At 40.7% G+C, this 26,530-nt stretch overlaps 1 protein-coding gene across 1 annotated transcript in view; it reads right to left on the reverse strand.

Moving 5' to 3' along the window:
• LOC124594115 overlaps positions 1-26,530 on the reverse strand; it is a 217,269-nt gene that overhangs the window by 38,071 nt on the left and 152,668 nt on the right. The window contains exon 3 of the mRNA XM_047132472.1: positions 6,484-6,665. Coding sequence (XP_046988428.1) covers positions 6,484-6,665 — 182 coding nt within the window. The remainder of the gene's footprint in view (positions 1-6,483; positions 6,666-26,530) is intronic.

Raw genomic sequence — 26,530 nt, forward strand, 5'->3', positions numbered from 1 at the left:
GCAAGCTTCTTCATCTCCCAGTACTTACTGCAACCTACATCCTTCTGAATCTGCTTACTGTATTCATCTCTTGGTCTTCCTCTACGATTTTTACCCTCCGCGCTGCCCTCCAATGCTAAATTTGTGATTCCTTGATGCCTCAAAACATGTCCTACCAACCGATCCCTTCTTCTAGTCAAGTTGTGCCACAAACTTCTCTTCTCTCCAATACTATTCAATACCTCCTCATTAGTTATGTGATCTACCCACCTTATCTTCAGCATTCTTCTGTAGCACCACATTTCGAAAGCTTCTATTCTCTTCTTGTCCAAACCAGTTATCGTCCATGTTTCACTTCCATACATGGCTACACTCCATACAAATACTTTCAGAAACGACTTCCTGACACTTAAATCTATACTCGATGTTAACAAATTTCTCTTCTTCAGAAACGATTTCCTTGCCATTGCCAGTCTACATTTTATATCCTCTCTACTTCGACCATCATCAGTTATTTTACTCCCTAAATAGCAAAACTCCTTTACTACTTCAAGTGTCCCATTTCCTAATCTAATTCCCACAGCATCACCCGATTTAATTTGACTACATTCCATTATCCTCGTTTTGCTTTTGTTGATGTTCATCTTATATCCTCCTTTCAAGACACTGTCCATTCCGTTCAACAGCTCTTCCAAGTCCTTTGCTCTCTCTGACAGAATTACAATGTCATCGGCGAACCTCAAAGTTTTTACTTCTTCTCCATGAATTTTAATACCTACTCCGAATTTTTCTTTTGTTTCCTTTACTGCTTGCTCAATATACAGATTGAATAACATTGGGGAGAGGCTACAACCCTGTCTCACTCTTTTCCCAACCACTGCTTCCCTTTCATGCCCCTCGATTCTTATAACTGCCATCTGGTTGCTGTACAAATTGTAAATAGCCTTTGGCTCCCTGTATTTTACCCCTGCCACCTTCAGAATTTGAAAGAGAGTATTCCAGTTAACATTGTCAAAAGTTTTCTCTAAGTGTACAAATGCTAGAAACGTAGGTTTGCCTTTTCTTAATCTTTCTTCTAAGATAAGTCGTAAGGTTAGTATTGCCTCACGTGTTCCAACATTTCTATGGAATCCAAACTGACCCTCCCCAAGGTCCGCTTCTACCAGGTTTTCCATTCGTCTGTAAAGAATTCGCGTTAGTATTTTGCAGCTGTGACTTATTAAACTGATAGTTCGGTAATTTTCACATCTGTCAACACCTGCTTTCTTTGGGATTGGAATTATTATATTCTTCTTGAAGTCTGAGGGTATTTCGCCTGTCTCATACATCTTGCTCACCAGATGGTAGAGTTTTGTCATGACTGGCTCTCCCAAGGCCATCAGTAGTTCTAATGGAATGTTGTCTACTCCCGGGGCCTTGTTTCGACTCAGGTCTTTCAGTGCTCTGTCAAACTCTTCACGCTGTATCTTATCTCCCATTTTGTCTTCATCTACATCCTCTTCCATTTCCATAATATTGTCCTCAAGTACATTGCCCTTGTATAAACCCTCTATATACTCCTTCCACCTTTCTGCCTTCCCTTCTTTGCTTAGAACTGGGTTGCCATCTGAGCTCTTGATATTCATACAAGTGGTTCTCTTCTCTCCAAAGGTCTCTTTAATTTTCCTGTAGGCAGTATCTATCTTGCCCCTAGTGAGACAAGCCTCTACATCCTTACATTTGTCCTCTAGCCATCCCTGCTTAGCAATTTTGCACTTCCTGTCGATCTCATTTTTGAGACGTTTGTATTCCTTTTTGCCTGCTTCTTTTACTGCATTTTTATATTTTCTCCTTTCATCAATTAAATTCAATATTTCTTCTGTTACCCAAGGATTTCTATTAGCCCTCATCTTTTTACCTACTTGATTGTCTGCTGCCTTCACTACTTCATCCCTCCTCAGAGCTACCCATTCTTCTTCTACTGTATTTCTTTCCCCCATTCCTGTCAATTGTTCCCTTATGCTCTCCCTGAAACTCTCTACAACCTCTGGTTCTTTCAGTTTATCCAGGTCCCATCTCCTTAAATTCCCACCTTTTTGCAGTTTCTTCAGTTTCAATCTACAGTTCATAACCAATAGATTGTGGTCAGAATCCACATCTGCCCCTCGAGATGTCTTACAATTTAAAACCTGGTTCCTAAATCTCTGTCTTACCATTATATAATCTATCTGATACCTTTTAGTATCTCCACGATTCTTCCAGGTATACAACCTTCTTTTATGATTCTTGAACCAAGTGTTAGTTATGATTAAGTTATGCTCTGTGCAAAATTCTACAAGGCGGCTTCCTCTTTCATTTCTTCCCCCCAATCCATATTCACCTACTGTGTTTCCTTTTCTCCCTTTTCCTACTGACGAATTCCAGTCACCCATAACTATTAAATTTTCGTCTCCCTTCACTACCTGAATAATTTCTTTTATCTCTTCATACATTTCATCTATTTCTTCATCATCTGCAGAGCTAGTTGGCATATAAACTTGTACTACTGTAGTAGGCATGGGCTTTGTGTCTATCTTGGCCACAATAATGCGTTCACTATGCTGTTTGTAGTAGCTAACCCGCACTCCTATTTTTTTATTCATTATTAAACCTACTCCTGCATTACCCCTATTTGATTTTGTATTTATAACCCTGTAATCACCAGACCAAAAGTCTTGTTCCTCCTGCCACCGAACTTCACTAATTCCCACTATATCTAACTTTAACCTATCCATTTCCCTTTTTAAATTTTCTAACGTACCTGCCCGATTAAGGGATCTGACATTCCACGCTCCGATCCGTAGAACACCAGTTTTCTTTCTCCTGATAACGACGTCCTCCTGAGTAGTCCCCGCCAGGAGATCCGAATGGGGGGACTATTTTTACCTCCGGAATATTTTACCCAAGAGGACGCCATCATCATTTAATCATACAGTAAAGCTGCATGTCCTCAGGAAAAAATACGGCTGTAGTTTCCCCTTGCTTTCAGCTGTTCGCAGTACCAGCACAGCAAGGCCGTTTTGGTTAATGTTACAAGGCCAGATCAGTCTATCATCCAGACTGTTGCCCCCGCAACTACTGAAAAGGCTGCTGCCCCTCTTCAGGAACCACATGTTTGTCTGGCCTCTCAACAGATACCCCTCCGTTGTGGTTGCACCTACGGTACGGCCATCTGTATCACTGAGGCACGCAAGCCTCCCCACCAACGGCAAGGTCCATGGTTCATGGGGGGATGCATAGTTTTATACAAAAGTACTTCAATACACGATACAGTATTTTGATCTATGGGTATGAGGATTTCTTCGACACACTGTAGAACACATCACATGAAGGGTAGGGTGGTGGGTGGGGCACCATGGGAATGGAATGAGTGAGAGACGGAGGCTAATGAACGCTGATGTCAGGAAGATTGTGGCATTATAACAACTTAACTATATCCTTAGCCAGTGCTTTGACTACCTATCATTGCAATTGGAATTGACGAACACTCTCCCCACAATCCTTTCCACTCCTTCTGGTGTTCTGGTGGTATTCTGCCAGCCACCTAATCTATGAAATACCCTGGTCCATCCTTAAGGTGCATCTACACTCTAACCCTTGCCACTTGGGTCATACCACTGTGGAAGATCCAGATACAGGACCTGTCCTATGAACCCACCAAGCATGTCCTACTTCTGTTCCTAATGTGCACACTCTTATTCTATTAGAGGTAAGGCCATCTGTAAAAGCAGTCATATCACGTAACTTTTGCACACCTTTTATGTGAGCATGGACACAAAGCAACTGTCTACTAGAATCAACATAACTCCAAACTGCGCCCATGAACAGCGATGACCAACCAGTGGCAGAGATGCTGTTGATCACAAACCATCAATTACAGTGGCCACTTGACAATGCTTGATACCTGGCTCCTTCAGTGCCCAATGGTTCCCAACTAGCATATCTGAATGCCATAGTTGGGAACTGTCTTTACAACACATTCTCTGATTCCTCAACCTCTACTAGCCCTTATCGCACACCCACCTGCAAGCCTGCTCCATATCCTCTCATTTCACTAATTCTACACTCACACATTTCTTTCTGTTGCCTCCCTCTTCCTCTTTGCTATCTCTTTCTCCCAGCTGACTCTCCATATACCTACCTGTGACAAAGCAAGCACAATGGCGTCACATTCCCATCTCACGTACTTGCCTCTCTCTTCCCATCACCAGCAAATTTTCCTTCCAATAACCCTGGCCCTCCTCTCCACCTCTTGCTCTCCCTGCGCATCCTATACAATACAATCCCTCACCAATTAAGTTGCAGGGGAGCTACAATTAGTGAGCTGGGACAATGTAGCTGGGCAGCTGAATTTTGTGTGTGTGTGTGTTCTTATACTGCAATATTGTTGGTATCAACATTGCTGCAATCTGTCTGCAATATACCTCAATGTTGCAGTATGGCCTAGCAACACTGGTGATTGAGCAGGCCATTGTAAGTAGTTGCCGAGGTATGGTTGAGGAGGGAGTTGCTGGTTTTGATCACCATGAGAGGAAAATATTTTCTATGAGTGGAAGCATCTCTGTACTTGCCTGTAAATGCTTTCCTCTCACTCTTAGCCTTGCTGCCTCTTTCTCCAGCCATAAGTGCTGCACTATTAAGTCGCATATTTTGAATGATGAAACAATATTATGTCAGTTCAGTTCAAAAGTTGGTGTGCAATTTTTTTATTGTCTAAAACAAAGTACAAGTGGGCAAAAATTTGAAACATACTTCTACAGCCAGAGCTACAGCACATAGAAATTAATACACACAAAGGAAGCAGTCTGTAAAAGGACGTTTTCACTGCTACAAACATAGTAAAGAATCTGATGGAGTAAGCCATAATTCAATTTTACACAGGTCAAGTGATCTAAACATTTTTACATTTCACCACATGTGTTTCTGTGTTCAGGGCAGTAACTTGCCAACTTCTACTTCTTCTTCTTCTTCTATTCCTGTTTTCGCACACATCATGTCCCGTAAGTCTGGCCACAGATGTATTGCATTTGTGAAATTCATTGTTCTCTCATAGTGCTGGTGATCCACAATAAAATATCATCACAAATATTTGATTGTTATTTCTAACTAACTTCATGAATTTCTCACATGCTTCCACTGATGTGTTGCAATGTCTCATACCAAGAGGCTTATCAGTGAGAGGCAAATTTTGAAGGGTGACTGGTGACCTCAGATGTTAAGTCCCATAGTGCTTAGAGCCATTTGAGCAAATTTTAAAGAGTGATATCAAACTTTTGTATGAATTACCAGCAGCCAAAAACTGAAGGGCCCCAAGTGGGTTGCAAAACTTAGTGTAATGCAAATACAGGAGAGCTGTACTCAGTTCCAGTGCCTAACTTTTATCTATTCTGGAAAAATACTGTGACCCATATAAACACTTCTGGCCCTGAAGTGTACTGCCGCAAACATTCACAAGCAGCAGTTGCCAGAAATGTTATTGACATGTGGCTGCAATTTGTATGGCCAGCAGTACTGTCAACAATAATCTATTTCTGTTGCCCATGTAAACATATCTTAACAAAGTAACTATTCAGAAGTACATGTTCAGTTGCTGTGTTCAGCACAAATGTCCGAGAATAATCATACTCCCCTATTTCCTGACTGCCATAATATTAAGTTGTGTGTGCCCCTTTATTCAGTATGTAGATAGTTTCCTGTGATTATTCTGTATGGAGGGATCATGCTTTCTACTCTCCTGATACCACGTAGGCCAGTAAGATTCATTTTATTGCTTACAGCCATGTCAAACCACTTGTGGGTAACAAATGTGTCTTTATTATCCATAACTGCAGTTTTTCATACTACACAGTAAGTTAACAATAACAGCTGAGTTAGGCATCAACATCACAAAATCCATGAGATTTCCATACTTGTTTACACATAACTACTTGTATTTTGGGAAGCACTATATAGGATTTGTTTAATAATCTGTTACAGCACTTTGTATTTACTCTGATATAATAGTACAAATAAAGCTTAACAGTGAAAGATGATAAACTTAAATTGATCAAAACAATAATAGCCCCACACTAGAGAAAACGGCACAAAGCAGATGTGAAAATGTAAACTAATCCATGAAATTAAAATAAACGGTAATATTTCATTAGTTGATACCAAAGAGAAAATGGAGCTTGGCATAGCGCAAAAATACAAACAAAGTTGAATGAAAGGTCACTGGGTTCACAATTGCGAAACAGTGATATGACTACACTGAGATGAGAGAGAGTACTGCAGATAATATGTAAAAGAGCATTTGCAGCAAATATCACATATATCAGTGGTATTTTCAATTCCAAGACTCTGGTATGTTGTTCTTAAGTTATATAGTCAAAAAGAACTTAATTTAGAATATTGTTAAAATGAATTTCTGGGTGGCATTTGTTTTCATTTGAAAGAAGTAAGATTCATAGTGATTAGAAACTTTAATGCAAATGAAATATTACTGACCTTGAGCAAAGTGTTACATTTATAGCAGATCCTTTCGGCAAAAAGAAACCCCAATATTCCCAAGTATCATCATGAAGTGAGAATTTTTTTATTATTTTTGAAGACTTCATTTTAGTACCAATCTCAGGAACAGTCCTGAGCTGAAAAGCATTAAAGGTGGAATTCATCTTCAAAGAATGGCCCTGAAATTGCAAAATTAACTAGACTAAAGTGCAGAAACAAACCAATATAAACTGGGCAAATAAAATTTCATACATCAGTAAGTATAAACGGAGAAAATGCAATCCCCATGTAGAAACAGTATAATGTGTAACATATTTACAGTTCACAACTGATGTTAGCTGAGTTCCACGATATTTTCAATGGCTATGTGAGAAACTCAATAATAATGAACTTATAATAATTAAATTTCTGGATGTAATGACAACAATGATTGAGAGGACATGTCATCACGTACCTTAAGACATGAAAAGATGAATGACAAATATAACATTAACTGAATTTTCTGTTGGTGCTTGGTAGAACATGATAGTAGTATTACAAAGGAAACCACTTCCTAATGTTCTGCAAATTACATTTACTTAATCATGAACTGGCTTTCGGCCTCTTGTTATCATCTTCTGGTGACAACTGAACTGGTTGTCACCTGAAGATATCCTGAGAAGCTGAAAGCCAAATAAGTATAATTTAAAAGAACATTAGAAAGTGTTTTGGCAGAAATAACTATTTTCTTAGGCTTTTGAACTCTCTTCATTAGACAAAGTTTATACATTCATACATGATTCTGATCTCACAACATTACTGGGATAGTGCTAGCCTAGACCACAAAAATGATGCAGGGATGAAGTGTGGGGGAGACTAAGACAGGAAAAGGTAGCTCAGGGCAGAGTATGTTGATGGGGAAGTGGGGCAACGAAGTGACACAAATACGAGACAGTTTCCAGAACTAACTGAAGGCAGGGATATTTTATGGACAGGACAAATGTAGATGTTTCGAGTAGGGAGGCATCAAGAAAGAGGAAACCAGAAAGGGAGGCAGGACATAAAGTAGGATGAAGAAAAGATCAAAGAAATTACATAAAAAGTAAATATAATTGTATATGATAAAGGAGGAAAGGCAAATGAGTAGTCTCACGTTCACATGACAGAGAAAGAAAACAGAAAAGGAACAGATGATCGAGAGAGCAATGACAGGAGATTAGAGAGGTAGGAGTACTGGAAGTTGATGCCATCAAGATTTGGAAGATTGTAGGATGTAATAGAGACTGTCAGTTCCTTAGGATGTAATAGAGACTGTCAGTTCCTTCTTTCATGGCATAGGTAAGAGGACTTGACATTAGGGACACAGGTGTGAGATTGTATTCGTAAGTTAAAAGATATGAAGTAGCAGCTGAAAGCAAATACGTTTTCATGAGCATGCCTTCTTGTGGTTCTCATTCTAAACCACTGCTCATGCTGTAGCATTCAAAGCATATGTACATTCATCTGTCTAAGCTTCCTTCTCTGAACAACAGATCAGTAATCTGCTTTATAAGTGCTTATCTGCCACTCAGCATTTTTTCTGAAACGTGAACAGTTGCCAGCCATTCAGTCAGTGCTTATATTAATAAAACAGATTCTTATTACATAAGAAATCCAAAGTTTCTTATTTCATATGAAATCCACAGTTCAAATGAGTTATGGTGACAGTGTTAAGGCATGGAGAAGTTTTTAGGCTGGAGGTAGAAAACTGAACGACCTGAAAGAAAGAAAATGAAATGGAACTGACTAAAGCAAAATAATAAAACATAGGAAACCTGCCACGTATAACATAGTAAAAAACATCGAAATGAAAATCAAAAGTGAAAAATTGCTATAGTAAATTTATGTTAGAGAAAGAAGCTGAAAAAGATACAATTTATGAAAGAGACATAGATTAGAAAAATCTCAAAAATAGCACACAATCTTTAGACAATATATTGTTTCTCTGTTTCACTCCATCTCAGACACCTTCATAATAAAATTAACAACTGTTTCTTTTACTGCTATGTGAAGGTGAAAAAATAGTTCTTGAAAATTAAGCTGTAGCTCCAAAATGCATTGGACATAAACAGAAAAATACTGTGGCTGAAAATGGTAAACAACTACTGACATATTACTAACCTAAAAACAACAGCCAGACACCCCTCAATGATTACAAATCAATTTATAATGTAAGACACATACAAATAGATCATCAGACAGAATTGCAATTAGTACAGGTTTTCATTAGCTATTTAGAATAATATTTGAGTCAATTAAAACTACATTTCAGAAACTCAAAAGTCAGAAGGGGAAGCCATGAGCTAAGAGAAAAATGAGAGACAGGTGCAAAAAAGTGACAGAGTTAGGAACAAAAAGTGACAGAGATAGGAAAAAAAGTGTGTCACTCTTGAATCATAAGTCAAAGGGCAGACACAAGTAATTAGGAGGAAGCAACAAATACAAATGTCTAATTACAGTCATAAACACAGTGGGTCAGCCAAACAGAAATTCTGCCTTAAAATGGCAGATTTCATAATTATCTGCATAGGAACACGTATTCATGAAAAAGGGTATTTCAGAGTATGTAACATACATTAACTTAATTACCAATAAAATATGCTACCTCAACACAAAATAAAAGACTAATTAAACTATACATCATTGTGTATTAGTGCACAACTATTTTTTACCTAGAACTTTTCCCTTATGCTGTAAATATTTCAACAAAATCAATCAATTCTGTCTCCGAGGACTAGCAGTTTACTACAAAAATGTTTTCATACTCCACTGGATGGCAAAAACGGTGGAGCAGCTGTGTTGTCTAATGGGAAAGCATCTGTACAAAAATCTTGAGCAGGGGAAAGAACAATGCAATTCTAATGTGTCCTATTTTGAAGGTGATTCCACTAACTGAACATAGTAACAACATACTTGCAGTGTCAGTCTAACATTTTTTTCTCGGACTTGATACACAAGATTTTTGTGAAGCACTACTCATCCACTGTCAATGATTTGAAGATTCTGATAAAACTTGTCACAATATAAGACATAGTTCAAGATTGGAACAGTTGCATCACAAAAAATAGTTCCTTAGTAATGACAGCAACCTCCTTTTTGTGTTGATGTACAAATGACATTGTTGATGTTGCTGCCACTCTCTTAAGTCTGAAGTTTAGTTTGATGCAGTTCTCCGTGTTAATCAATCTTATGCAAGTCTTTTCACCTTTGTGTAGCTACTGCACCCTACATCCCTTTGAATCTGTTATTGTACTCAAGCTTTGGTCTCTTACAATTTGTACCATACACACTTCCTTTCATTGCCAAACTGACAATTCCTTGATGCCTCAGGATGTGTCCTATCAACTGATACCTTATTTACTCAAGTGTACTTCCTCATTTGTTGTTTGATCTTCCCCATTAAGTCTTGAGCTTCTTCTAAAGCATCACATTTCAACAGCTTCTATTGTCTTTTCTCTGGACTGCTTATTGTCCACTTTTTCACTTCCATATAAGGCTAAACTCCAGACAAATTCTTTCAGAAGAGACTTCCTTGCATTTAAATTCACATTAAATTTAACTTCCACATTTTTAGAAATGTTTTTCTTGATATTATCAGTCTGCATTTTATATCCACTCTACTTCAGCTATCATCAGTTTTTTTGCTTCCCACACAGCAAAACTTTTAATGTCTCATTTCCTAACCTAATCCTCTCAGCATTGCTCAATTTAATTTGACTATATTACATTACCCTTGTTTTTACTTTTGATGTGTTCATATCATAAACTATGCTCAAGATATTGTCAATTCTGTTCAAATGTGCTTCAAAGTCCTTTGGAGTCTCTTACAGAATTACAATGTGATCAGCAATCCTCAATATTTTTATTTCGCATCCCCGGACTTTAATTCCCTTTCCAAATTTCTCCTCAGTTTTCCTCAAAGCTTGCTTAATGTGCAGATTGAATAACAGCAGGGATAGGCTACAACCCAGTCTGACTCCCTTCTCAACTACTGCTTCCTTTTCATACCCTCTGATTCTTATAACTACTGTCTGCTTTCTCTACAAGTTGCAGATAACTTTTTGCTACCTGCATTTCACCCTTGCTGCCTTCAGAATTTCAAAGACTGTATTCCACTTATCATTGTCAAACGCATTTTCTAAGTCTACGTTTGCTATAAACATAGGTTTGCCTTTCTTCAATCTACCTTCTAAGATAAGCTGCAAGATCAGTATTGCCTCATGTATTCCTATACTTCTCCAGAATCCAAACTGATATTCACCGAGGTAGACATCTATCACCTTTCCCATTCTACTGTAAATAATTCTTGTAAATATTTTGCAACCATGACTTACTAAACCGATTGTTCTGTAGTATTCAAACCTGGAATTGGCATTATTACATTCTTCCTCACATCTGAGGATATTTCGCCTTTATCATAGACCTTGCATACCTGGTGGAATAATGTTGTCATGGCTGTGTCAGTCAATGATTTCTGCAATTCTATGGGAATGTTATCTACCTCAGGGTGCTTTTTTCCACTTACATCTTTCAATGCTTCACCAAATTCTTCTCACAGTAATATTTCACTCATCTCATTTTCATCTTGATCCTCTTCTCTTTCTACAAGGTCAAGTCACATTAATGTGACCATGTCCATGTTCAATTTCAACCTGCAACAACCAGTCACAGACAGCAGGTGGCAGCACTAGCAATGGGTGGTATATAAAACAAATTGGGGGGGATGTGAAAAACAGTGCAGTCATCTTTGTAATGCGGAAACAGAGCGATTTATCTGATGTCCAAAAGTGGGTCGTCACTGGCTTTCAGGCCAAGGGTGGAAGCATTTCTGAAACAGATAGGTTTGTAAACTGTTTGTCTGCCACCATGGTTAAAGTATACCATGCATGGTAAAATGGCAATATTCAAAACTGGTGCCAAGGCAAATGTGGTGCCGCACAGGCCATAGGTCACAGGGCCACCAACAGCTGCGGAGATGTGGCGAGTTAATACATGTGCAACTGTTGAGCAACTGACCACTCAGATGAACCAACAGGGCTATTAACTGTGTCTTCTCGATGACTGTAGTGAATGATACTGCTTATGGACATCCACATTAGGCACCTGTTTCATGCAACTATGCTGACTGCTGTCTATTGGTGGTGAAGATTGAAATTTTCGTACCAATATCATGACTGGATGTTCTATGCTCCATTGGACTGGAGACCATTAGCAGCTATGATGTAAAACATCTGAAAGCAAACACTCTGCAACAATTGTCAGAGGGAATCATGCTGGAGGGTATTCACCAGGTGATCTCATCATTCTGGAAGGCAGAATTAATCGACACATGTACACATCTGTTCTTGAGGACCATGTTCACCCCTAAATGCAGTTCGTTTTTCCTCAACACAATGGCATCTACCAGCATGACAATGCAACTTACCACACAGCTTACACTGTATATATTTGGTTCGAATAGCACTAGGTTGAGTTGACTGTACTCGCCTGGCTATCAAACTCGCCAGATTTAAACCCAATTGAAAATCTGTGGGACCACCTTGATTAGGCTGTTCATGCCACAGACTGTCAACTGAGAAACCTACTGCAGCTGCCCACAGCACTGCAGTTGGCATGGCTCCACATCCCCATTGGTACCTTCCAGAACCTCACTGACTCCCTGTTTGCGTGTCTTGCAGCTGTCCACACTGCAAAAGGTGGTTATTCAAATTTTTGCCAGATGGTCATATTAATGAGACCGGACAGTGCAGAATACTGTCTCGAAGTCTGTTTCCCCTATTTCAACCATTTATATTTTCCTTCCGCCTCTGTGTTTTCCCTTCTCTACTTGGTACTGGCTTACGATCTGAGCTCTTGATATTCATATGGGTGCTTTCCTTTTCTCCAAATGTCTCTTTAGCTTTACTGTAGGGAACATATATCTCTCTCCTAGTTAGGTATGGTTCTACAACCTTACATTTGTCCTCTTGCTATTTGTGTTTTACCATTTTGCACTTTCTGTCTATTTCACATTTTTTAGACTGTATCTCCTGTACCTGCTTCATTTGCTGTGTTCCAAAAGTTTCTCCTTTCGCCAATTAACTGCAGTATTTCCTGTGTTATCCATGGATTTCTACTGTGTCTTGTTTCTTATGTGACCCTCTACTGCCTTCCCTATTACATCTCTGAAAGTTACTCCTTAATGTGTAAGAAAATGTCCTGTAGGAAGACCCAGAATCCATTGGTTGGACATGTAATAACTAGGTTAAAAAAAAGACATATCAATTTGCCTTAACGGCAGTGCTAAAATGTTTGGTTTTTAAATAAATTTTTTTTTTTTTTTTTTTTAAAAAAAGAGTAATGTTTGTTAGTGCAAAAATTCCATTCCTTTGGAATATTGATTTATTATAGAAAATGGGAAAACCGAATAGCTTATTTTAATAACAATGCAGAAACTAGGAACAAACACATAACAATTAATACAACATTGCTGAGGCAACGACATATCTGTCATCATGTGGCATGGTCTGTTACATGGAATGCAAGTACATGCAGTGTGGAAGACTTGCCCCTCCTAGCCCCCTGTTAGTTTCTCGTTATTGTCCTTGGACTTCAGTTGTATTGCAGACCCCTAGTTTGGAAATATTTTACAAAGTACGGTAGCACTAAAGTACAATGCTCCACTTGCTTTAAAAGATTAGAAACTGGAGGAGGTACAACAAACTTTCGATATCATGTTAGATTAGATTAGATTAATACTTCTTCCATAGATCATGAATACGACACTTTGTAATGATGTGGAATGTGTCAGGTTAATAAAAGATGTCTGTACAAGATATTACATTAAACAAAATATTGCATGACACTAATATTTAAGGTTTTTTTCCCTTAATTTATATCTAAAAATTCAGCCAATGAGTAGAAGGAGTTGTCATCTAGAAATTCTTTTAATTTATTTTTAAATGTTAGTTGGCTATCTGTAAGGCTTTTGATGCTGTTTGGTAGGTGACCAAAGACTTTTGTGGCAGCATAATTTACCCCTTTCTGTGCCAAAGTCAGATTTAACCCTGCATATTGAAGATCGTCCTTTCTCCTGGTGTTATAGCTATGCACACTGCTGTTACTTTTGAACTGGGTTGGATTATTAACAACAAATTTCATAAGTGAATATATATACTGTGAGGTTACTGTGAGGATCCCTAGATCTTTAAATAGATGTCTGCAGGATGACTGTGGGTGGGCTCCAGCAATTATTCTGATTACACGTTTTTGAGCAATGAATACTTTTCTACTCAATGATGAATTACCCCAGAATATGATGCCGTACGAAAGCAGTGAATGAAAGTAGGCATAGTAAGCTAATTTACTGAGATTCTTATCACCAAAATTTGCAATAACCCTAATAGCATACGTAGCTGAACTCAAACGTTTCAGCAGACCATCAATGTGTTGCTTCCAGTTTAACCTCTCATCAATGGACACACCTAAAAATTTTGAAAATTCTACCTTAGCTGCAGACTTCTGCTCAAAGTCTATATTTATTACTGGAGTTGTGCCATTTACCATACGGAACTGTATATACTGTGTTTTATCAAAATTTAAAGAGAGTCCGTTTGCTGAGACCCACTTAATAATTTTGTGAAAAACATCATTTACAATTACATCACTTAGTTCTTGGTTTTCGGATGTTATTACTATACTTGTATCATCAGCAAAAAGAACTAACTTTGCATCTTCATCAATGTGGAATGGTAAGTCATTAATGTATATCAAGAATAGTAAAGGACCTAAGACTGAACCCTGTGGGGTCCCGTACTTGATAGCCCCCCAGTTTGAGGAATCAGCTGTTGTTTTAACATTACACGAACCACTTATTTCAACTTTCTGCATTCTTCCAGTTAAGTTTGAATTAAACCATCTGTGCACTGCCCCATTCAAACCATAATGATTTAGCTTATCTAAAAGAATTCCATGATTTACACAATCAAAGGCCTTTGAGAGATCACAAAAAATACCAATGGGTGATGTCCGGCTATTCAGACCATTTAATATTTGATCAGTGAAAGCGTATATAGCATTTTCTGTTGAAAAGCCTTTCTGAAAACCAAACTGACATTTTGTTAGTACTTTATTTTTACAAATACGGGAGGCTGCTCTTGAATACATTACTTTCTCAAAAATTTTTGATAGAACTGTCAGAAGAGAGATTGAGCGGTAGTGTAAGGAGAAAATATACACAAAGAAAAGAACACAAATTTAATTGATATACCTATACCATTATTGCCATGTTATTGACTTGGGATAATATGTGAACCCTTAATTTTATGGTTGCCTCATGGTGGAAACTGTTGCATTCCACAGGTGACAATGGAGGAAAGTCATCCACTTGTGAAATCGCACTCTCGTGCTGTCTCTGTGCCCATCCCTCTTATCTTCAGCATCTTTGCTGAAGATAATGAGACCAAGTTCCGCCACAATTTTAACCCCATATTGGTTGAGATCTCCTACTCCTTTATTCAAAGTCTACATTTTGGTTGTTCTGAAAACTGTTTATTTTGAGCCGTTTTAACAGTCAGGTTAACTTAGACTGCAAACCAGCTGTTTCAACAATAACCACCATCCCTTATTAACAAATGGTTCAAATGGCTCTGAGCACTATGGGACTTAACATCTGAGGCCATCAGTCCCCCTCATTAAGAGCACCTGTGAAACGGAACTGTACGATGATGAAGATGATAAAGATAAAGAAAAGTTATCCAGAAATGGTATTCCTAGTACAACAATAACCTGAGCTTCTCAAATAAAATATTATCATACTTTAAGCTGCATGCAGACAAGCTGATTTTAAACCACAAATATTTTACACATGTTGATGGTAAGAAGGAAGTAGATATGTCAGTTTTTAAGAAATAAAGTGCACTGGAATATGTCCCAATGCCAAATGTACAAAAAAAGCTTGATTAGATTAGTTTTAGTTCCATAGATCCGTGCTGAGGAGATCCTCATGGATGTGGAACATGCCTTTTTTTGAAATAACAATACTAATAGTATGAATATATACAATACATCATTTGTTTCTATTAAAAAATTCGTCAATGGAGAAGGAGGAGTTGGCCACTAGTAAGTCTTTCAGGCTCCTTTTAAACTGATCTTTATTTGTAACTTAATTTTTTATGTTTACTGGCAAATTATTGAAGATGAGCGTTCCTGAGTAGTGGACCCCTTTTTGAACTAAAGTAAGTGCTTTTAAGTTCTTTTGCAGATAATTTTTGTTCCTGGTATTGTATGTATGAACTGAGCTGTTTTTGGAAAAAGAGATATATTATTTAGAACAAATTTCATTAAGGAGTAAATATACTGAGAGGCAGTGGTTAGTATACCCAGCTCTTCGAAGAGGTTTCTACATGACGTCCGTGAATTTACTCAACAAATAATACGTATTACACGCTTTTGGACTCTGAAAACTTTTGTTTGACTTGAAGAGTTACCCCAAAATATTATACCATATGACATTATGGAATGAAAGTAGGCAAAGTATGCAAGCTTTTGCATTTTTATATTGCCTATGTCTGCTAACACTCGAATTGCAAATACAGATTTGTTAAGGCATTTCTGCAGTTCTGTGGTGTGCTCCTCCCAACTGAATTTATTATCAAGTTGTAATCCCAGGAATTTAAGACTGTCAACCTCTTCTATCTGCTCTTCTTCAGACTTTATGCATATGCTGGGTGGAAACCTCTTACAGGTTCTGAATTGCATGTAGTGAGTCTTTTCAAAGTTTAATGTCAATGAGTTGGCTTTAAACCATTTATTAATATCCATGAAAATATCATAAGCAGATCTTTCTAGAACTACACTCGACATACTATTTATTGCAATACTTGCGTCATCCGCAAACAAAACGAACTCTGCTTCTGGCAGTGTAACTGATGAGAGATCATTAATGTACACAAGGAAAAAGCAATGGCCTAAGATGGATCCTTGTGGGTCACCACATGTAATTTCTTCACATTCTGATGATGACTGATGACTTAATTCACTAGTCCCTTGCACTGACACCCTTTGTTTCCTGTTGGCGAGGTATGACTTGAACCATTTTGCAGCACTGCCCGTGACGCCATAGAATTCTAATTTATTTAAAAGGATGTTGTGGTTCACACAATCAAATGCCTTTGACAAATCACAGAAAATACCTGCTGCTTGTAGTTTGTTATTTAATGAATTAAGTACATTTTCACTGTAGGTGTAAATAGCCTTCTCGAAATCAGAACCCTTCAGAAATCCAAACTGTGTTCTTGATAATATGTTATTTGTGGTCAGATGGTTGAGAAGCTGTCTGTACATTACTTTTTCTAAAATTTTTGAGAATGCTGGCAAAAGTGAAATCGGTCTGTAGTTTGATGGTATCTCTTTATCCCCTTTCTTGAATAGAGGCTTAACATCTGCATATTTTAGCCAATCAGGAAATGTCCCTGTTATAATTGACTGGTTACACAAGTAACTTAGAATTGTACTAAAATCACAAGAACATGCCTTAATTAACTTTGTTGATAGAGTTGAGAGCTGAGAGTTGAATTAGTAGCTGTAAGACAATTTGGGCTTGCTAAACATAATACTGTCAGCAGAAATGGCTCTGAGGCTCTGAGCACTATGGGACTTAACATCTATGGTCATCAGTCAGCAGAAATAATCAGGGCATTCAACAGGAGTTAAAACACAGGCATTGCTGCTTTTCGGTCAGTTTCATGGAAGAGGAGGTTTTGATTTCTTCCACAGTGTGAAATCAACAAAATACTTATCAAACCTTAATAACTGTGGCCTGTTTGGGCATTAGTTTTTCTTTACTCTCTCCTACCCTTACAGTTCATCATTCATTCAACATGTGACTTGTACTGTAATTCTTACAGTGCATAACTTTGTTCCATGAGTGATGATGAGGGACGGGATGTTCTTGTTTTGATGATCAGTCCTAAGTTTGATGCCAGTACTCTATCTATTTTCCAGGTATCATTTTCTTTTGCAATTACTACCTTAGTGCCTGGAGATGTCAATGGCTCTCTCTCTCTCTCTCTCTCTCTCTATCTCTCTCTCTCTCTCTCTCTCTCTCTCTCTCTCTCTCTCTCTCTCTGTGTGTGTGTGTGTGTGTGTGTGTGTGTGTGTGTGTGTGTGTTTTATTTTGTCTATGTCTGATGGACTTAGTCCAACAGCTGATAATAAACAACAGTTTTTTCCTCACTGTGACTGTCTGTCACTCAGTGCCTCATCTATGTGGTGAGCACTATCTGTCCTTTCACACTGTTAGTATCGCTTATTTGTTGATGCTGTTAAAGTCAGATTATTACTGCAAAGACAAAATTACTGTCAGTACTGGCAGAAAGTCAGCATAAGCATAGTCTCGTGATAAATGGAATTTAAAAATCAGAATCTTAAACATAATAAGGATACTTCTCAAAACTATATGAGTCAAAAGGCATAAATTTTGAAGTGTACAGTAACTGATTAAAATTAAAATTGTGGCAACTAAACTATACTGGATTAATTTTTATAATGTCAAATTACAGGTAATCTGGTGCTTGGTTGGTAATATTGGTGTGTTGTACAATGGTCATTCAGTGTCCTATTTATTTATATTCAGAAAAATAATTGCCTCAACTTTCATTAGTAAGTATGGTATTCCACTTTCATTAAAAATGTGAAGAGCACCCATTTCACACTGACTGAACAATTTGCTTTAGACTGGATTTAAGGCTCCAGAGAACCAAACAGAACATTTTTTGATCATTGCAGAAACTTCTGAGTTACAAGTGATATCTGCAGAACACAAGTTTCATTGAAGCTAAGCAAAACACAAAGTGAATAGCCCTCTGTCTTATTAACTGTACTGTCTTACTGAACTACTGACCACATCAATTGCAAGTAAATTGGCTTTACTTGAGGTATTTCAATTTCTCATGTATGTTTTCCATTGCAATTGTATGTGATTGCAGAATTTCATTTAAATTTTAATTTTTTTAAAACTTTTCATGAAGGGTATTTCCAATCCTCCTCAACCCAGCGTGCAATCTTTCTATATGTTGACCTCCTCCTCTCTGATGGCTCCATACGCACCTCTCCCCACATTAAACTCACCGACTACCAACGATACTTGCATCTTGACAGCTGTCATCCCTTTCACAGCAAAAACTTCCTCCCATACAACCTGTCCACATGGGTATGGCATATCTGTAGCAACAAAAACTCCCTTGCTTAGTATGTTGATGGTCTCACCAAGGCCTTCACAGACAGGCACCATCTCCCAGATCTAGTCCACAAACAGATCTCCCGTGCCATTTCCCCTCATGCCCCCAATCTCCCAACACCCCCAAGAACCAGTCACAAGCGAGTGTCCCCTTCATCACCCAGTACCACCCCAGACTGGAACACATCCCTCACCAGGGCTTTGGATACCTAACATCCTGTCCTGAAACAAGGAACATCCTACCCAAGATACTTCCCACCCCTCCTAAAGTGGTGTTCTGTCGCCCAGCTAACCTCAACAACATCCTTGCCACAAGGATCATATTCCTATGGAAGACCCAGGTGCAAAACGCGTCCAATTCACCCGCCCACCATCTCCTATTCCAGTCCTGTCACAGTTTATCCTACTTCATCGGGCACTGGGCTGCCTGTGACAGCAGCCATGTCATTTACCAGCTCTGCTGCAATCATTGCCCAGTTTTTTATATCGGTACGGCTCCCAACCAACTGTCCACAAGAATGAACAGCCACTGCCAAACTGTTGACAAGAGCAAAGTAGACCATCCTGTGGCACAACATGCATTTGTACATACCACACTTGGTTACAATGGCTGCTTCACAATCCGAGCCATCTGGATCCTTCCCTCCATCACCAACTTTCCTGAACTGTGCAGATGGGAGTTATCCTTACAACACATTCTCTGCTCCTGTATTATCCCGGCCACAACCTATGGTAATGTACTGTACCCACACCCTCCACCCAACAGTTTCTACCCTTCTGTTCAATCATTTCCTCCCCATTCTCATCTCCTACCCTGACTGTTTGCAGCACTCTGCCAATGCATTCACCCATCTTCCCCCACTCCTATCCTTTTTTGCTCCTTTTCTCCCACCTCCCTGCCCCACAACCTTGTGACACTGCGCCTGTTGACAGTCTGGTCCCTGCACACTCCACCAGGCACTGTTCATTTCTCTCCCCCAACTGTACACTATTATCCATTTCCCTCTCCGCCCTCTCCTGATTGCTGCTTGCATCCCACATGACAGTTGCATTCTGGCCCAAGATGCTGGAGTTGGCAGTCGTGTGTGCATGAGGTGTGCCTGCTTGTGTGTGTGCTTTACTGATGAAGGATGTGACTGAAAGCGTGTCTTTTAATTGTGCCTCTCAGCAACTTAACATTTCTTCTTTGGAGACATGGACAATGCGGAGACATCCATGGCCTCTTTTGTGAGGCCCCGAGAAGATCCCGCAGAGAGACACGAGAGTATGGTCGAAAATGTCCAGGACGGAAGCTCGTGCATGGAACGTGTCTCCTGGATGAGATGATGGGTGAAAACTCCAGAGCAACATCCATAGGTGTCGTGGACCTGGGGGTGTGCTCCAGCGAGATGGGTCCCGGAGAAGGTGGTATCGCGACTGGGGCCGTTTCTGGCGTACTCGGAAGCGGTAGCGACGTCTGCTGCATCAACATGTACGGTAGATCGGCAGCATCGACAGGACTGGCTTCTCGGGCTGGTGGAGGCGAAGGAAGGGGCAGTGGCACCGGCGTGGCCACGACTCGTGGGCGCATGTGGTGGTAATGGCGAACAACCATGCCGTCGCCCGTACGTATTTCACAAAGCCGGCAACCGCGAAGAGCCTTGACCACCCCTGGAATCCATTTAGGGCGAGATCCATACCCTCGTGCCCACACGTCGGCACCCACCGAGTATTTTCCCGCACTAGGGGACACAGCACAAGGCCTTCAAGCAGGTGCAGTACAGTGCGCAGTTGGCGGCCATGCAAGAGTTCAGCAGGGCTGCGATCACCCAGAGGCATGAAGTGATAAGAACTCAGAAATTGCAGCAGAGCGTCATCTGTGGAAATATCACTAAGGAATTTTTTCATCTGGCTTTTGAAAGTGCGGACAAGGCGCTCGACCTCCCCATTCGATTGCGGATGGAAGGGCGGTGCTGTAACATGATGAATCCCTTGTCCAGTACAAAAATCACGGAAGGCCTGCAAAGAGAACTGAGAGCCATTGTCCGTGACGATCGTGGATGGAAGACCTTCTAGCACAAAGATTTCGGACAAAGCCAGCATCGTCGCCGCAGTGGTGGGCGACGGACATCGAACAACAAACGGTAACTTCGAGAAGGCGTCAATCAACAGTAGCCAATAAGTACCGAGGAAGGGGCCGGCAAAGTCAGCATGCACCCGTTCCCATGGCTGCGCCGGATCAGGCCACAGAGAGGGCATTGCACGAGGTGCAGCCAGTTGTTGAGCACACAGACCACACGCAGCAACCATTTGGGCGATGTCCAAATCAATACCGGGCCAATAAACGTGCCTGCGGGCCAGGGACTTAGTCCAAGAAATACCCCAATGGCCTTCATGCAACAGTTTGAGAACATCTTTGCGAAGAGAGGCTGGCACCACGACCCGTGGAGATGCGCCATCCATGGCCAGAAGAACAACACCATCACGAACAGACAGACGAAGGCGCAAGGCATGGTAGTTGCAAAGGGGATCCGATGCCCGGCCTGGGGTCCTGTCCGGCCAACCCCATTGAACGAAACAGATCACCTGACACAGGACTGTGTCCCGCGCAGTAGCCGATGCGACCTGCGAACCTGTAAGTGGAAAACCCTCGACCGCACGACGTTCTTCCTCATCCATGTGGAAACAGAGTAGTTCATCACGATCAAAAACCGTGTCGGGGCCCATCAGTAATCGCAACAATGTGTCAGTGTTGGCGTGCTGGGCTGTGGGGCAACAGTGAATCTCATAGTGAAAACGAGACAAGTATAAGGCCCAACATTGCAGGCGGTGAGCTGCCTTATCCGGAAGTGACGCCGATGGGCTGAACAGAGAGGCCAGCGGCTTGTGGTCGGTGATGAGGTGAAACTTAGAACCATACAAAGAAACGCTGAACTTTTTTAGAGCATAAATGATAGCGAGCGCCTCCTTTTCGATTTGAGAGTAACGCCGTTGCGCATCGTTGAGGATCTTGGAAGCATAGGCGATGGGTCGTTCCGACCCATCCTCATACCGATGGGCGAGAACAGCCCCTAGGCCTTACTGTGACGCGTCAGTCGCCAGAACCAAGTGCTGACCTGGACGGAATGTGGCAAGACAAGGCGCTGACTGCAAATGAGCCTTCAGGTGGACAAAAGCCTGCTCACACTCGTCGGACCAACAGAAAGGGACGTTTTTGCGTAACAGCTGATGCAGAGGATGAGCTACCGCCGCCGCGGATGGAATGAATTTGTGATAATAAGCAATCTTGCCTAGAAACGCCTGAAGTTCTTTGACTGTAGACAGCCGGGGTAGTCGGGGTAGAGTGTTAATGGCCGCAACGCGCTGACGTAGAGGACGTATACCCTCACGGGACAAGTGGAAACCAAGATACACAATGGAGGGTTGGAAGAACTGTGACTTGTCCAGATTGCACCTCAACCCAGCCGAATGCAAAACCCAAAACAGTGAACGCAAATTGCGAAGGTGCTCCTCAGTGGAGGCCCCCGTGACAACAATGTCATCCAGATAGTTTATGCAGCCGGGAACGGAAGCCGTGAGCTGTTCCAAAAACCGCTGAAAAATGGCTGGCGCACTAGCGACACCAAATGGTAACCGCTGGTACTGATACAACCCACAAGGAGTGTTGATGACGAGAAATTCCTTGGAAGAAGCATCCAATGGCAACTGATGGTACGCCTCCGATAAGTCAAGTTTGGAAAAGAACTGGCCCCCAGCGAGCTTGGTAAATAACTCCTCAGGACGGGGAAGAGGATAAGTGTCAATGAGGCTCTGAGCGTTGACAGTGGCTTTAAAATCACCACACAATTGCAGACTTCCATTTGGTTTAGAAACCACCACGATTGGCGATGCCCATTCACTGGAGGTAACAGGAAGGAGAATCCCTGAAGCTGTTAACCTGTCTATCTCAGCCTTGACAGGTGCACGCAACGCCACCGGAATAGGGTGTGCCTAGAAAAACTTAGGGCAAGCTGTAGGTTTAAGAGTAATGTGGGCTTCAAAATCCTTGGCACGACCCAGACCAGCAGAGAACACGGACGAAAATTCAGAACAGAATCTATCCAGCTGTTGATACGGAATATCCTCAGATATGAGGTGCACATCATCATCAATGGAGAACCCGAACAGCTGGAAAGAATCATAACCGAACAGGTTTCCAGTGCCCGCATGATCCACCACATAAAATGTGAGGGGCCTAACAACAGACTTGTAGGCAGTGGAAGCATCAAACGGCCACTGATAGGAATTTTCTGTTTATTATAAGTTCTCAGATTTCGCGTAACTGGAGACAAGGGAGGGGAGCCCAACTCCAAATACGTGCGAGAATTAATGAGAGTTACTGCAGAGCCAGTGTCGACTTGCATGCGAATGTCTTTATCCAGAACACGAACAGTAACAAACAACTTATTTGTTTGAGAAAACACACAGTTAACATCCATGTCCGATGCCTCGTCCTCGTTGACAGGAACTTTAGAGGACTGACACACAGAGGCAATGTGGCCTTTTTTCCTACATGAATTACACGTGGCCCAACATTTTGGACACATGGCCCTGTCATGCTGTATGAAACAACGTGGACAAGAAGGAAGTGCGGAACGAACCTGCTTCTGTGGTTGCTGTTTTCGCTGCGAGCGTTGCAGCCCAACGCGACATTGTTTACGCGAGTGAACCGCCGCCACATATTCGTTCTCCTGTGAAACAGGCAAATTGTCCATGTCGAAAGTTGACTGTACAGCGCCTACATCACACCACATGTCTATTTGCGCGCCAGCAGCGTGAGACACTTCAAAGGATTGAGCGATGCTTAGAACTTCCGACAACGACGGGTTTGGCAGTTGTAGGGCACATTGCCGAACTTCTTTATCAGGAGCAAGCTGTAGAATAGCATCCCTAACCATTGAATCAGCTTAAGACTCATGATGAGTGTCCGTGACAAACTGACATTCCCTACTCAGACCGTGTAGTTCTGCCACCCAAGCCTGGTAAGATTGATGGGGCTACACCGGTAGAACGCCACGCGGGCAGCAACGACATGGGTGTTTTTCTGGTAATAGTTAGATAATAAGTCACACATTTCTTGGAAGGACAGAGAGGCAGGTTCCCGCAGAGGGGCTAACTGAGATAGCAACTGATAGATCCGTGGGGAAATCCAAGATGGATATAACTACTTACACATAGGAGCGTTGACAACACCGAAAGCCAAGAAGTGTTGCTGCAAACGCTTCTCATAATCCTCCCAGTCTTCAGCGGCCTCGTCGTAAGGAGGGAATGGAGGCGGAGAAGAGGAAGACATACGATGAGTAAGCGACGTCGACAACGCCTGAATAGCAGCCGTCAGTTGTGTTTGTTGTGCCTGAATAGCAGCCGTCAGCTGTGTTTGTTGTTCAATGAGCGCTTGCATAAGCTGTTCCATGTCTGCCCCGTCACGAACACACAAATCCACAACGCAGTGAAAATATCTGACCTCGTCGCCAAAAAGTGCTATAACCTTTAATCACCAATAATTGCGTGGATATTCAAACACACTCACTTAGAAACAATAGCTGGTTACATGATAACAACTCAGTATCTCTTATTCGACTGCCATGCCGTGACATGCGGCTGGCGCCGTTCGTAGCTAGGTGGCACTCCCGCGCTCAGCCGAGTTGCGGAGTGCCTCTATCGCCATTTGCGCTTACTGTCGTGGCGGCACTGTTACATGTCGTGGCACTGTCACAACAAAAACCTTAGTATCTTGTATTGTATTTTACAAGTAGCTGTGTGACTGATTTGAGTTCTGAATGGTTATTAAGCACATTAAATACATAATTGCTATGCTGTACAGTGCAGGGCAGGTGGCAGGGGAAGGGGGGCATGCTGGCCTGTCAGCACAGCATGTTATATTGATCCACATAAAAGCTCTGTACACCTTAAGGTAACACGAGAATTTATTTAATGGAACACGAAATTTTATAAATTGCTCTCTAACTCTGGTGACCTATGAAATCTTTTTTAATCAGAGCAGGAATATTCATTTTAACACAATTACTGTGCTCGTAACTCGAATGACAGCTTAACATCCTTTATGAAACTTTATTGTGAAATAACAATTTTCTCTTTCAGGTGCATGTACATGGCTGCAGCGACATGTAACATGGAAGCGACACTTTCGCAGTGCATCAACATACACTTTGACACAGAAGTAGCTCTTCTGTGGTGTTGGCATGTGCTCTGTACCGGGTGGTGGTATTTTTACATAGAATGAATCTAAATAAAACAAACAGATTTTATCATTACCTCATCAGTAGGTACTGTGATCTCATATGGAGCTGTTCTTCATTTGTTTTGTTACTGTCAAGGCTTATAACGTTTTTTTGCATCAATCATGATCCTAAAAAATGTAAAGTTGATAGTGAAAATTGGAATATTTTGATTGAGTTGACTGAACAATATGGTTTTACACTGCCTGATAGACTTGAAGCTGTTCCAGTTTGCCTCATATGTAACAAAGCTGTTTCTCATGCTAAAAGTGCCAATTTAAAGCAACACTACAAGACAACTCATCAGTTTTTGCACAAAAATTTTTCTCAGAGCAGTAAAGCTTATCAAAAACAACTCCAGGCATATCTAGCTTCCTTTAAAAAAGCACACCCTTACTAAATCAATCACCCTACAAGCACACAAGAAAAAACTATCAAAGTAGCATATCTAGCTTCCTTTAAAAAAGCACACCCTTACTAAATCAATCACCCTACAAGCACACAAGAAAAAACTATCAAAGTAGCAATTTTTTGTTTGTTTGTGTGTGTGTGTGTGTGTGTGTGTGTGTGTGTGTGTGTCATTTAATAAACAGTAGAAGCTATTTTCAGACTCAGATAGTAAAAAATTTATGCTGGAAGTGATCATGGCACTTTTTAGAGAGAAAAAGGATGCTGTTGCTGCAATTCAAGGTACTCCATTGTTGGCAACGCAAGATGAAGTGGAATTTTGGCTGCTAACAATAAAAGTAGTTTGCTTGAACTTCTGCAGAAAATGTCTTGCTACATCATAGCAACTCATTAATCGTGCGGCATTCTTGATGAAGAACAAATGTCTACCCTCATGTGTTTTTGGATACTGAAAGTAAAGCAGTTAGGGAATAACTGCTAGCAATATTATCATTTACAGGCAAGACTCGTGGAGAAAATTTATTCAAGATACATCATGACAAAATCGAACATAAATTAAAATGGTGTCTCTTTCAACTGATGCCAGCAATGATCAGCACAGGAAAGGGACTAGTAAAGAGAATCCAGGATAAGAATGCTGGGCTACTATCTTAATCACACGTAATTCACCACACCGTCCTCTGTGAAAAACTTAGTGCCACTCTGAAAGAAGTAATGGACAGCTTGATCAGGTTGATAAATTTTATGAGGTACTTGTGCTCCTCTTCAGCACAGACAGTTCAAAGAGTTTCAATCTGAGAGTAATTTGGCACATTCTGACTAACTATAGCAAAAAAATGTTTGTTTGCTAAGTGAAGGTCAAGTGACTGAATGTTTTTGGCAAATAAAAGAAGAAGTAACCTCCTCCTTACACAACTTGGGATACACAAAAAGGAAGGAAGCATCTGGAGTTCCTAGGAAGAAAATGCAATAAGCTAGCTGCGGCTTTCCTGAAAGACTTTCTGAAAAATTTAAATGTACTCAATATCGAGCTACAAGGAGATGGGGAAACTAATATGGGTTCTGACATAAAGTATGTCTTCTTTCCATTGCAAACTGTGTATCTTTGAAAAAGATATTACAAGCTGGAAATTTATTCAATTTC

The sequence above is a fragment of the Schistocerca americana genome, chromosome 2, assembly GCF_021461395.2.
Source record: "Schistocerca americana isolate TAMUIC-IGC-003095 chromosome 2, iqSchAmer2.1, whole genome shotgun sequence".
Classification (NCBI taxonomy): domain Eukaryota; kingdom Metazoa; phylum Arthropoda; class Insecta; order Orthoptera; family Acrididae; genus Schistocerca; species Schistocerca americana.